This window comes from Scyliorhinus torazame, chromosome 6 (genome assembly GCF_047496885.1).
Source record: "Scyliorhinus torazame isolate Kashiwa2021f chromosome 6, sScyTor2.1, whole genome shotgun sequence".
NCBI classification, from domain to species: domain Eukaryota; kingdom Metazoa; phylum Chordata; class Chondrichthyes; order Carcharhiniformes; family Scyliorhinidae; genus Scyliorhinus; species Scyliorhinus torazame.
In genome coordinates, this window is record NC_092712.1 from 177,981,614 (window position 1) to 177,994,062 (window position 12,449).

Below are 12,449 nucleotides of genomic sequence, written 5' to 3' on the forward strand. Positions count from 1 at the left end.
GGTTGATGCTCTTGCGAAGGTCTCGAGCAGGAGAAGAAGGGAGAGAGAGAGAGATCTGAACTTGGCCCCTCACTTTATAGGGCCCAGGGGCTTCCCGCCTCTCGGGGCAGCCCTTGACCCTGAGTCCCAAGTGATTGGACTTGTTCCCAATCATTGGGTTCGATATGTCCAATAACGGGGCGATTCCTCGATTGGGGGGTGGTCGTTCACCTGTCTTTGTTTCGGCCACTGCAGGCGCCGACAGGTCTGGCCCGGCATTCAATTGCTAATATGTTGCAATTGTTCCCGGGGATAGCCGATTAAACTGCAGATGTCTGGGTTGATGTTCTGCTAATGGTCTTGAGTGTCGATCTGGGCCAACTTCCCCAGAGCCGAATACGCTATTCTGTCTGCAGCTGTCCGTTTGTGTCCTGTTGGCTGCTTTTCCCATCAGACTTTTCGGTTAGCCATTTTAAATCGGGTTTTGGCCAAATTAATAGGGAATCAGCCATTTTAGGTGGCTACAAAAGTTAATCCCTATCTCGTTGAGATGAGTGGCTATCCCAAGACTTGTCAGATCAAATAATAAGACAGGGGGAATGGTGTTGGGAACAAAGGGGAACCCTCCCCTGCCCCCTTTAAAACACCCATCTGTACTGTTATAGCAACGTTAACAAAAGTGACCCTTAAATGTGTGTGAGAGAGAGAGATATAAAGAGGCGAAGGATTTACCTTAGTGAGTCTACATTCCATGGAGCAGAATAGTTGAATCAATGGATACATCCTAGCTGAAGGCTATGAGAATGCATCATGCCATGGCTGGGCCCACTGCAGGAGAATTTTTCTTGTCAACAGTCTTCTCCAAGTCTGTGGTTAAACAGCTCCACAGGCCCCAAACCAGTAGCTGGAGAGGGCAAAGCTGGGGTTGCCAATTGTGGGTTAGAAATGTCCCTGGAGATTTAACTGCATGGTCTCCTGGTTTCAAACATTCCACTTTGTCAAAAAGACTATTTTCCCCATCTCTGATATTTTTAGAACTAACAGATGAAAATGGTCAATGAAAATGACTAAATAAACATGTTTTTTTCATGAACCTATAGTTTCTCACGCTATTGAGAATCACATTAAGTAAGCTGCAAAGCAGAAGCAGATTATTGGGCGGTCAAAGTGATGAGCACCCTTCTACAGATCACCCACACCTCGTTAAATCCACTTTCCACATTGTAGAACTGCATCTGAACCAGTTTTTAAAAAAAAATATTTTATTACAAACATGCATCAAACCAGGTTACAGCAAATAAACACCCCGGGAAACATACATCCCAACAATCAACTGTACAGTCTGTACAGTCTGTACAGATTTTCCCCCTTTTTCATCCTCCCCCCTCCCCCCACTCCCCTGTGACGAACAGCTCCTCAAACATGGTCACAAACATCATCCACCTTTTCTCAAACACCCCCCCCCCTGCTAAGCCCCTTAACTCATACTTTATCTTCTCTAGCCGCAGGAAGTCGAGCAGGTCACCCAGCCAAACCGCTACCCCTGGAGGCGATGCCGACCCCCACTCCAGCAAAATCCACCACCGTGCAATCAGAGAGGCAAAGGCCACGACATCGGCCTTCCTCCTCTCCATGAGCTCTGGCTTCTCTGAAACCCCAAATATCGGCACCAAAGGGCCCGGCCCATCTCCTCCTCCACTATCCTGGCTAAGACCGCGAACACTCCCTCCCAGAATCTTCCCAATTTTTCGCAACCCCAAAACATCTGCGCATGATTCGCTGGCCCCCGCCCACACCTCTCACACTCATCTGCTACCCCCTGAAAGAACCCACTCGTTTTCGCCCGAGTCATATGCACTCTTGCACCAGCTTGAACTGTATCAGGCTCATCCTTGCACAAGAGGTTCTGTTTACCCTATGCAGTGCCTCACTCCATACTCCCCAGTTGATCTCCCCTCCCAACTCCGCTTCCCATTTCTCCTTGATCTTCATCACCCGCTCGCCTCCCTGCTCCCCCAGCCACTTGCATATATCCCCAATTTTTCCCTCCCCTTCCACATCCGAAAGCAACAGTTGCTCCAGCAGGGTGTATCCCGTCAACCTAGGGAACCCCTCCAGACCTTTCGCGCAAAGTCCCTAACCTGCAAATACCTGAACTCACTCCTCCTGGGCAGCTCCGCCCTCTCCCTTAGCTCCTGGCATCTGAACCAGTTATCCACTCTGCTGTATCCCACCAGAGCATGTTATCGGACTTGGCCCCATGCAGAGATTAAACACCAAGGGGCAGCACGGTAGCCTTGTGGATAGCACAATTGCTTCACAGCACCAGGGTCCCAGGTTCGATTCCGGCTTGGGTCACTGTCTGTGCGGAGTCTGCACATCCTCCCCGTGTGTGCGTGGGTTTCCTCCGGGTGCTCCGGTTTCCTCCCACAGTCCAAAGATGTGCGGGTTAGGTGGATTGGCCATGATAAATTGCCCTTAGTGTCCAAAATTGCCCTTAGTGTCCAAAATTGCCCTTAGTGTTGGGTGGGGTTACTGGGTTATGGGGATAGGGTGGCGGTGTTGACCTTGGGTAGGGTGCTCGTTCCAAGAGCCGGTGCAGACCCGATGGGCCGAATGGCCTCCTTCTGCACTGTAAATTCTATGATCTATGATCTATGACCAATTCCTGGTAGAGGATAGGGCGACCCTGGAGGCTTGGCAGCCCTATTGCAAAGCGCAGTGGGCAGAATTCCTCTTTTACTACCTTTCACACCCATGTCAGAGCTCTACTCCTGCCTGGTGGCAACTATTTAGAGCTTTGAAAATGCAAGTGTGATTGTCTGGTTACTCAAAACATCACAAAGATATAGAGCACCGGGAACAGCCAACATTTGCAGCCTGGCTTGATGTTGCCCTGGATTGGTCCTCCGTGGGGTGGACAACCCAAGAGACTGAGTCGGATCCTCACTGGGGACCTGCCACACCTACCGGAACGAGAGCACGGCACCTGGCTTCGGAGATATGTGGCTCTTTTTAGCCCAATCGCCAGAGGAAAAATACGAGCGCAACCAGTGTTCTAAGACTGAGTTTATAAAGAGCCATGATGTGGAGATGCTTACAAAGAACATACGCCCCAGAAGCGGGCCATTCATCCTGTCCCATTCCTTCCCATTCATCCGTGGCTACGTTTATTTCCCACATGGACCTTGACCCTCCCATTTATTCCATCCCACCCTGTCCGCCTATCTTTCTCGGGTCGGAATAAACCAGGCACAATCTGGGAGAGGCTTCCTGAGGGGAGTTTGTCAAACTTCACTTCAGTCTGGTTGTTTCGCCTGAAGAGAGTCAGTACGGACCAGGGGCGATCGGGGCAAGCGTTTCCAGTCAGAATCCATTTCTTATTAGCTCATCCAGGGCTGATTTTTTTTTTATTGCTCAGCACTCAGTTCCGTGTTGTGTTTTTTTTTCACAGGCTCGGGACCTGACATCACACGTCTGCTGCCACACGCCCCCTTTCCCTCGTTTCCTTTAAAGCTGAAGTGTGCAGAGTTGCAGAGACGCTTGCAGCAAAGTTTTGTGGTAGAGAGAGTTCTCGCTCAGCTCAGCACATCTGGAGACCGGGAAGGATGGTGCTGTACCACAAGGAGTTCGAAAACGCTGGCAAAAAGGAAGGGATCCAGGTGTGGAGAGTGGAGCGTTTAGAGCTGGTACCAGTGCCACAGGGTTTCCATGGCAGTTTCTATGTGGGAGACGCTTACCTGGTGATGCAAACCATCGTGAGGAGCAACAACTTCTCTTACAATCTCCACTTTTGGTTAGGTGAGGCTGAGCTCAACTGCGTGGGCATGTTGTTTCCCTCAGCAGGACACGGCGGTAATAATTACAAACTGCTTCATTCCCCTTTAGGCAAAGAGTGCTCCCAGGATGAAAGTAGCGCCGCTGCGATATTTACCGTGCAAATGGATGACTACCTGGGGGGGAAACCGGTTCAGTATCGGGAGCAGCAAGATTACGAGTCCACCACTTTCGTTGGCTACTTCAAAGGTGGTCTTAAATACAAGGTAGATAGACATCGCAGTGTTTCCAAACCTCGTAGCGGACTTTCCCCCTCCTATAACTATCATTAGTACTTTTATTTGTTTTCTGTAGTTCTTCACAACGTTATCTGCTGGCGCCAATACTCCATGGAGTGAGTTTAATTGTTCAATGCTATAAAACTACTCGTTCAAAACATACAAATGAATGGAAAATAAGGTTAGGACAGTGTTGCATTCATACACAATTATGCCAGTTATGTCAATTAGTTTGGCACAACTGGATAAATTACTCATTTCCAATTCCTCCATTACACCTTTTCATTTCCCTTTCCGATATTTTGTGCAACATTTTCCACGTGTAAGCCAGGACAGTTAGTTGACAGGCTATTCATAAGGTCATCAAAAAGCAAAGCAGTACCTATTGTCATCTTACTTATATATCTATCTGTGTCCTGGATTTTTGTTTTAACTTTTTTCATGCTTTATGAGCAGTAAGAACAGCCGAGGTGACAAACGTTTCTAATCAATTGGCTTTATGCTAGAGATTCATGTACCCTAATTTGAAGTAAACCTCAAAACTCAGAATGGGCCAATTCTTCTTGTTTGGGAGACTGAGGGGTAAAAGCCATTGACTTCCTGGGCGGGAATCTCCATTGCCCGATGTTGATATCGTAATCGGCGATTGGGCGGAGAATCGACTCCGACTCCAAATCAAGGCCGGCGCCAGTTTGATTCCGGTCAGCCATACTCCGCCCCCTCGGAAATGACATCATCGCAGCGTGCCATTGCAAAGCCGAGGGTGCGTCATCGGCCGGCACTCCCTCGATGCTCCTTCCCCGATAGGCAGACTTCCCGACAGGGACACATGTGGTCTCAGCGGTCGGGAGCCTGTCGTGGCCAGCGCCGCCACTCTCAGCCCGAACCCGTGCCGCTGGCCCGGGGCGGGTGGGGGGGGGGGGGTCTTCCCCGAGGGCTGGGGGACTGGTGGGGAGTGACCAGGGATGGCCAGAGGGCGGCCTGTGGGGCCGCGTATGTTGGGTTGGATCCGCGCACGACTGTCGCCATGTAGTACAGCATGACCACTGCAGGTCATCAGCCATGCGCATGCGCGGCCAGGGACCTGGCCATTCTCTGTTCGTTTTCGGTGCGGGGGTTTCACCCGGCGCCGCTACTAGCCTCTCACCGCTCCCAGAATCAGTGAGGGGTTGGCGCTGATTTTTCTCTCGTAAACCTCCCATGGATTTTCCGTTCGAGCCAGCACTTAGCCACTGAAATGGAGAATCCAGTCCCCTGTTTATCATAGAATTTACAGTGCAGAAGGAGGCCATTCGGCCCATCGAGTCTGCACCGGCTCTTGGAAAGAGCACCCCACCCAAAGGTCAACACCTCCACCCTATCCCCATAACCCAGTAACCCCACCCAATACTAAGGGCAATTTTGGACACTAAGGGCAATTTAGCATGGCCAATCCACCTAACCTGCACATCTTTGGACTGTGGGAGGAAACCGGAGCACCCGGAGGAAACCCATGCACACACGGGGAGGATGTGCAAACTCCGCACAGACAGTGACCCAAGCTGGAATCGAACCTGGGACCCTGGAGCTGTGAAGCAACTGTGCTATCCACAAGGCTACCGTGCTTCCCCAATGTGTGGGTGTTCACCTAGACTGACACCAATCAGTGTCCTGGACAGTCTCTGGTTTGGCTCCTGGACTGTCTTTGCTCAGTCTCATGGACAGTATCTAGTCACTGCACTGGACCATTCACAATCGGTCTCCTGGACTGTCTATGGTCAGAACATACAAACATACAAATTATGTGCAGGAGTCAGTCATCTGGTTCCTCAAGCTTGCTCTGACATTTGATAAGATCATGGCTAATCAGATTGTGGCCTCTACTTTTCTGTCTTACCCTCTATACCCGTTGATTTCCCCTGTCAATTAAAAATCTGTTTAACTCAATGTTAAAATTATTCAATGACCCAGTCTCCTCTGCTCTCTGGGGAAGAGAATTTCACAGACCCATGACCCTTTGAGAAAAAACATTTCTCCTCATCTCTGTCTTAAATAGGAGATTACTTAATTATGAACTGTGTCCCCTAGTTCCAGATGCTTTCATAAAGGGAACCATCTTCTCAGGATCCACCCTGTCATGGTCACTGATATGTTTCAATAATGTCAGCTCTCATTCTTCTCGACCCTGATAGGTATTGACCCGATCTGTCTAATCTTTGTTTCTAACATATTATTATCAGATTTTTAAACAAAGAAGAACAAAACTGTAAGCCATGAGCTTACCGATGCCCCATACAACTGTAGCAAAACATCGCCAAACATTTTTTATTCCATTCCCTTTGCAATAAATAATAACACTCCATTTGCCTTCCTAATCACTTGCTTTTTTCATGGTCCTTCTGTACCACAGAGTTCTGCAATATTCTCCATTTAAAGAGCATACTGCTTCTTTGTGCCAAAGTTTACATTTTCCCTCATTAAATTCCTTCTGTCAAATTCGTGCCCACTCACTTAAACTATCTTTATTTTTATGCAGACTCCTTATATCTTCCTTGCAACTTTTTTTCCCACCTATTTTTGTATCTTCAACAAATTTAGCAATCATACATTTGGTCCCTTCATCCAAGACATTTATATAGATTGCAAATAGTTGAGGCTCCAGCATTGATCCGTGTGACACCCACAAGTTATAGCTTATCAACCCCCAAAATTACCAATTTATCCCTGCTCTCTACTTCTTGTTAGCTAGCCAATCCTCCAACCATGTTACTGCCTAACCATGAGCTCTTATTTTGTGTCATAACCTTTGATGTGGCACCTTATAGAACAACTTTTGGAAATCCAAGTTACATTGTTACTTCCTCAAGGAACTCAAATAAGTTGGTCAAATGTGATTTCCCGACACTGTGCAGGAACCTGAATGGAGACTGTCCTTGAGACTGACTAGAGACTGTCTTGGACACGTACCAGAGCTGGTCCAGGAGTCTGACCAGAGATTTCATTTTTAGAGTCTTCTGGATTGTAGGCTTAACAGTTTTTTTAAACAAATCTCAGCTCCTTTAGAAGGTAATTACTGCAGGGCTCTAATCAATCTTTCAGTTTCCTTAAAGCAGGTATTGAAAAGTTAAAAAATCTTTGAGTACCTCCCAATAAGCTGGACGTTCACTTGACTATATCCTCTCCTCATTCCAGGGGCAACATCACCTGACTGTTGATGAAATAACTCAGTATAGGACAGAACATGGGATTGTCTGTCATGTGAGAGTACTTTAAGAAATGGGTGTTTATTAATGGGTGTGTATATAAATATCTGTAGTGAGAGTACCTTATGAAATGGGTGTTTATTACTGCAGTGATGTCAGAGATGTCAGGGTGCAGCTGGGCTGTCTGTCAGTTTTTACTTTCGTTTTTGAGAAGGCTGCAGGATGTGTTTCAGTTTCGTTTTCAGCGATGGAGCTGAAGCCAGACCAAGCAGGTGCACTGCTGTTCTCGCTGACATCAAAAGACTATCTTTTGATCATTTGGTGAATTCAGAATTTAAAAAATTTTCAGTAACGACTTTAACCTGATGTGCTTCTGATAAAGGTTTTATTTTTAAGTCGTATGGATGTTAAAAAGGAAAGCTTAAAGGTTTACTTAGTGTTGTATTCTTTGGGGGTTGTATTTGAATTCATGGTTGCTAAGATGTTCACTGTTTGTTTCAGAAAGGTTAACTTGAGTTCATAGAATAAACATTGTTTGGCTTTAAAAAATAATTTTCCATTTCTGCTCTACCACACCTGTAGAGTGAGCCGTGTGCTCCCCATTCCACAATCTAGTAAAAGTTGTCGGTCAAGTGAACTCCATGATACACTTTGGGGTTCTCTAAACCCTGGCCCATAACAAATTGGGGGCTCGAGGGGGATAAAAGTCTATCTACTGGATTGGCTTAGTGAATTTAAAGACAGTGAGGGGTGAGCATATTGTGGTTGCTTTTCAGGTGTGGTATTTTAGTTTAAATGGGGAGTGTGTTGTGGACAATGGCTCTTTCAGAGGCTCTGAAGTTTTTGGGGGTGGAGACGGTCATGCGCAGTACCTTACGGACAGAGACGAAAAGCAGACTGTTAGATTTGGCAAAAACATTGCAGTTAATATTACCTGACAAAATGAAAAGGTGAGGTCATTATGGCAGTGGCTAAGCATTTAAAGTTGCCTGAGATACAGTTTGATTAATTGGAAATAGCAAAAATACAGTTACAAATTAAACAAATGGAACATGAGAAAGAATTAAAGCAGCTTGAATATGAAAGAGAGGGAGCGGAAAAAGAAAGAGAAAGAAAAAGAGAGAGAGGGGAAAAAGAGAGAGAAGAAAGGAAAGCAGAAAGAATAACCTTAGCAGAACAAAAAGAAAGAGAAAGGGAGATGCAGACCAGGGAAAAAGATAAAGAGAGAGAGTTTGAACTACAGAAAATGGCCATGACAGTCAGTTAAAATTGGTAGACATAAAAGGAAACGTACAGTTGGCGGATAGTGATAAAGAGCGTCAAAGTCTTAGGTAAGGTACAAGGTAAGGTAAGCTTATCAGGTAAGGTTGGTGGGGATTTATTTAAATATGTCCAAGCATTGCCAAGGTTTGATGAGAAGGAGGTAGAAGCCTTTTTCATTTAATTTGAGAAGGTAGCTAAACAAATGAAATGGCCGCAGGACATGTGGGTCTTACTGATTCAAACAAAGCTGATAGGTAGGGCGAGTGAAGTGTTTGCATCACTACCGGGGGAGGTGTCTGGGACGTATGAGGAGGTGGAAAATATCCATCTTAGGTGCATTTGAACTAGTGCCTGAAGCCTACAGACAAAGGTTTCGAAATTTAAGGAAAGAATTTGGTCAAACATACATGGGGTTTGAAAGGATCAAACAGAGTAATTTTGATAGGCGGACAAGGGCTTTGAAAATAGACCAAATGTATGATTATACTTTTGAAGAAGTTTAAAAGTTCAATTCCTGAAGTAGAGAAAACTCATGTGGAAGAACAGAGAGTTAAAACTGCGAGGTTAGCAGCAGAAATGGCAGATGATTATGAATTAGTTCATAAATCAAAGCTTGGTTTCCGACATCAGTTTCAGCATATGAGGGATAGAAACTGGGGACATGATAAATACTCAAGTGGTAAAGGTAAAGGTGATCTGATGGGAGATGTTAAGGAGAGTATACCTCAGATTAAAAAAGAAATCCAGGAGGGTGGGAAAAAAATGATAAATTTCAAATGTTTTCACTGTGATAAACTAGGCCATGTAAAGTCACAGTGTTGGTGGTTGAAGAAAAGCACTGGGAAGGCTGATGTGGTAAAACAGGATTAGACAGTAGCGGTTGTTAAAGTGGTAAAGGAAAGCCCAAGTGAAGCGAAGGAAGTGCAAAAGATTGTACAGCCTGATCAAGAGGTGATTGATAAGAAGGTGCCAGATGTCTTTAAAGAATTTACTTGTATGGCTAAAATTTACTCATGTGTATCAGGAGGAGCAGGTAAAGAAGTCATAATTTTAAGAGATACGAGAGCTAGTCAACCTTTAACGGTAAGAGTTGAGGAGTTACTTAGTGTGGGAAGAATGTTGCCAGAAAAGGTGGTAATATCTGGAATTCAGGATGAGAGGAATAGTGTTCAATTATATAAGGTAAGGTGGGAAAGTCCAGTGAAGAGTGGTGAAGAGGTAGTAGGAATAATAGAGAAACTATCTTGTCTAGGAAAACATCTTGGGTAATGATACCGCTGGATCACAGGTGGGTGTGATGCCTACTGTGGTTGATAAGCCAGTGGAAAATCAGACAACTAAAGTGTTGAAGGATGAATATCCTGGAATATTTATGAATTGTGTAGTAACAAGGTCGCAAAGTCACAGGTTAAGACAAGAGGAGAAATCAGAGAGTGAAGATAAAGGTGAAGTGCAATTATCAGAAACGATTTTTGATCAGATGGTTGGAAAAGAACAGGTGGAGGATGATATTTTTAGTTCAGGAAAATTGGAGGTAAGAGGACCACTTAAATTGATTAAGGAAAAGCTGGTGAGTGAGAAATCGGAAATTACATTATTGGATTACGTGTCAAATTTCAGGGAATGATTAAATAGAGCAGGTGAATTGGCTAGACAACATCTTGAAGTCATCTGGATTTGGTTAGTCACTTTGAGTTAGAATCATTAAAACCTCCTTTTTCTCTCCCTCCCTTTCAAAGTACCTTTTAAGCATATTCACATGACACACTCGGTGAGTCTTCCTTCTATCTGGTGTTTTTACCACGTAATTCACCTCACTTAATTTCCTTTCAATCTGATAAGGTCCACAAAACCTAGCTTTTAAAGGTTCAACTACCACTGGTAACAACACTAAAACTTTATCTCCACTGGCAAAACTACGAACTTTGGATTTCTTGTCCGCTACCCGTTTCATTACATTTTGTGGAACTTTTAAATGTTGTCCAGCCAATTCACCTGCTCTATTTAATCATTCCTTGAAATTTGACAAGTAATCCAATAATGTAATTTCCGATTTCTCAATCACCAGCTTTTCCTTAATCAATTTAAGTGGTCCTCTTACCTCATGACCAAAAATTAGTTCAAAAGGACTAAATTTGGTTGACTCATTAGGTGCATCCTTAATTGCAAACAGTGCAATTCTCCAACACAGGAGCATTGGTTATCACAGCTTTCAGGCAGTCAAATGCCTGTTGAAAGGAAAGCTTAAAGGATTACTTAGTGTTGTAGTCTTTGGGGATTGTATTTCAATTAATGGTTGCTAAGATGTTCACTGTATGATTTAAAAAGGTAAACTTGAGTTCATAGAATAAACATTGTTTTGCTTTAAAAAATACTTTTCCATTTCTGCTGTACCACACCTGTAGAGTGGGCCGTGTGCTCCCCATACCACAATCTATTAAAAGCTGTGGGTTAGGTGAACTCCATGATACACTTTGGGGTTCTCTAAACCCTGGCCCATAGCAGTCCTAATCATTTGTAATCATCCTTGCATAACAATGTCACATTTTGTTTGATTTCCTTCCAATGAGCGAAACAGTTTATTTTTAGGAGCACTGTGTACATTAGAAAGTATTTGGCAAACCTCACCCAAGGGTGAATATAAGTTACATTGAAAATTAGTTGCATCAATGTCATTGCATTGTCAACATGTAGTTGTGCGACGTGCTGAAGTACCGTGCTGAGGGCAGCACGGTAGCACAGTGGTTAGCACAGTTGCTTCACAGCTCCAGGGTCCCAGGTTCGATTCCCGGCTGGGTCACTGTCTGTGCGGAGTCTGCATGGTCTCCCCGTGTCTGCGTGGGTTTCCTCCGGGTGCTCCGGTTTCCTCCCACAGTCCAAAGATGTGCAGGTTAGGTGGATTGGCCATGCTAAATTGCCCTTAGTGACCAAAAAGGTTAGGAGGGGTTATTGGGTTACAGGGATAGAGTGGAAGTGTGGGGTTGAACGGGGTGCTCATTCCAAGGGCCGGTGCAGACTCGTTGGGCCAGGTGACCTCCTTCTGCACTGTAAATTCTATGGTCAAATTCATAACCATTGAATCACAAAGGTGTTATTCTTTATTACTAATGAATACACTATGCTATGCTGTGAAATTTCTCTGATTGCTGTTTAACCCAATTTAACATTTGTGTTGAAATAGTGAACCAAGTACGTTTGTTACAAATTTGGTGCCAGCTTCTTGATTCCATTTTTAAGAGAGTGTTTTGTTTGTTACCTCACACATCAGCTTTCATGAAACTACCTGGCAGTGATATTCACAGGTATTTGCGTTTGGAGAGGAAGGGAGGAGTTTGTGTTTCCTGAATGTCCAGCAGTTGGTAACTGCAGGATGTCTTTGAAGTTTTCTCCCCCCAGGTTTCCTGGGCCAACAGCCAGCCTGATTGACAGCCTGGCCTGGAGAGGATGCAGGAGAAGAATGCAGCAAACGAAAAGAAGAGATTGTTGGCTGGGGTGCTAGTTGGGGAGGGAGTGGGAAAAATTATGTAGCGGTGGAAGTGTCGGTCGGCGGCAGAGAGATTGCTGATCGGGAGAGTGAAGATGCTGGTCAGTGAGAGAGCAAGACAGGATGGAGATGGTGTCGAGGAGAGAGAGTGAGAGGTCGCTGTTGCTGGTGTTCTGATTGTAGGGGAAGCCTGAACCAGGCAGATTAAGTGGAGGATGGAGGATTGGAGATGATGGGCATGGGGAGTTGGACAGATTGTGAGGATATTTCCAAAATAGCTTGTTCAGACATTTACTGAATCAGCAACAGAACTCATTATGACAACTGTTTTATTCTTATACTACAGTTCAATACAGTAAAGGGGAGGCAGTGACCGAATGGCCTTGTTACTGACCTAGCAATCCTGAGACCCAGAGCAATGCTGTGGGGACCCGGGTTTAAATCCCACCATGCAGATTTTAAAAATCTGGAATTAAAAATCTAACG

At 45.0% G+C, this 12,449-nt stretch overlaps 1 protein-coding gene across 1 annotated transcript in view; it reads left to right on the forward strand.

The window, feature by feature from the left end:
• Positions 1-3,494: 3,494 nt before the first annotated feature.
• scin (scinderin) overlaps positions 3,495-12,449 on the forward strand; it is a 231,649-nt gene continuing 222,694 nt past the window's right edge. Inside the window, exons 1-2 of the mRNA XM_072509136.1 lie at positions 3,495-3,780; positions 3,868-4,022. Coding sequence (XP_072365237.1) covers positions 3,588-3,780; positions 3,868-4,022 — 348 coding nt within the window. The 5' untranslated portion in view covers positions 3,495-3,587. The remainder of the gene's footprint in view (positions 3,781-3,867; positions 4,023-12,449) is intronic.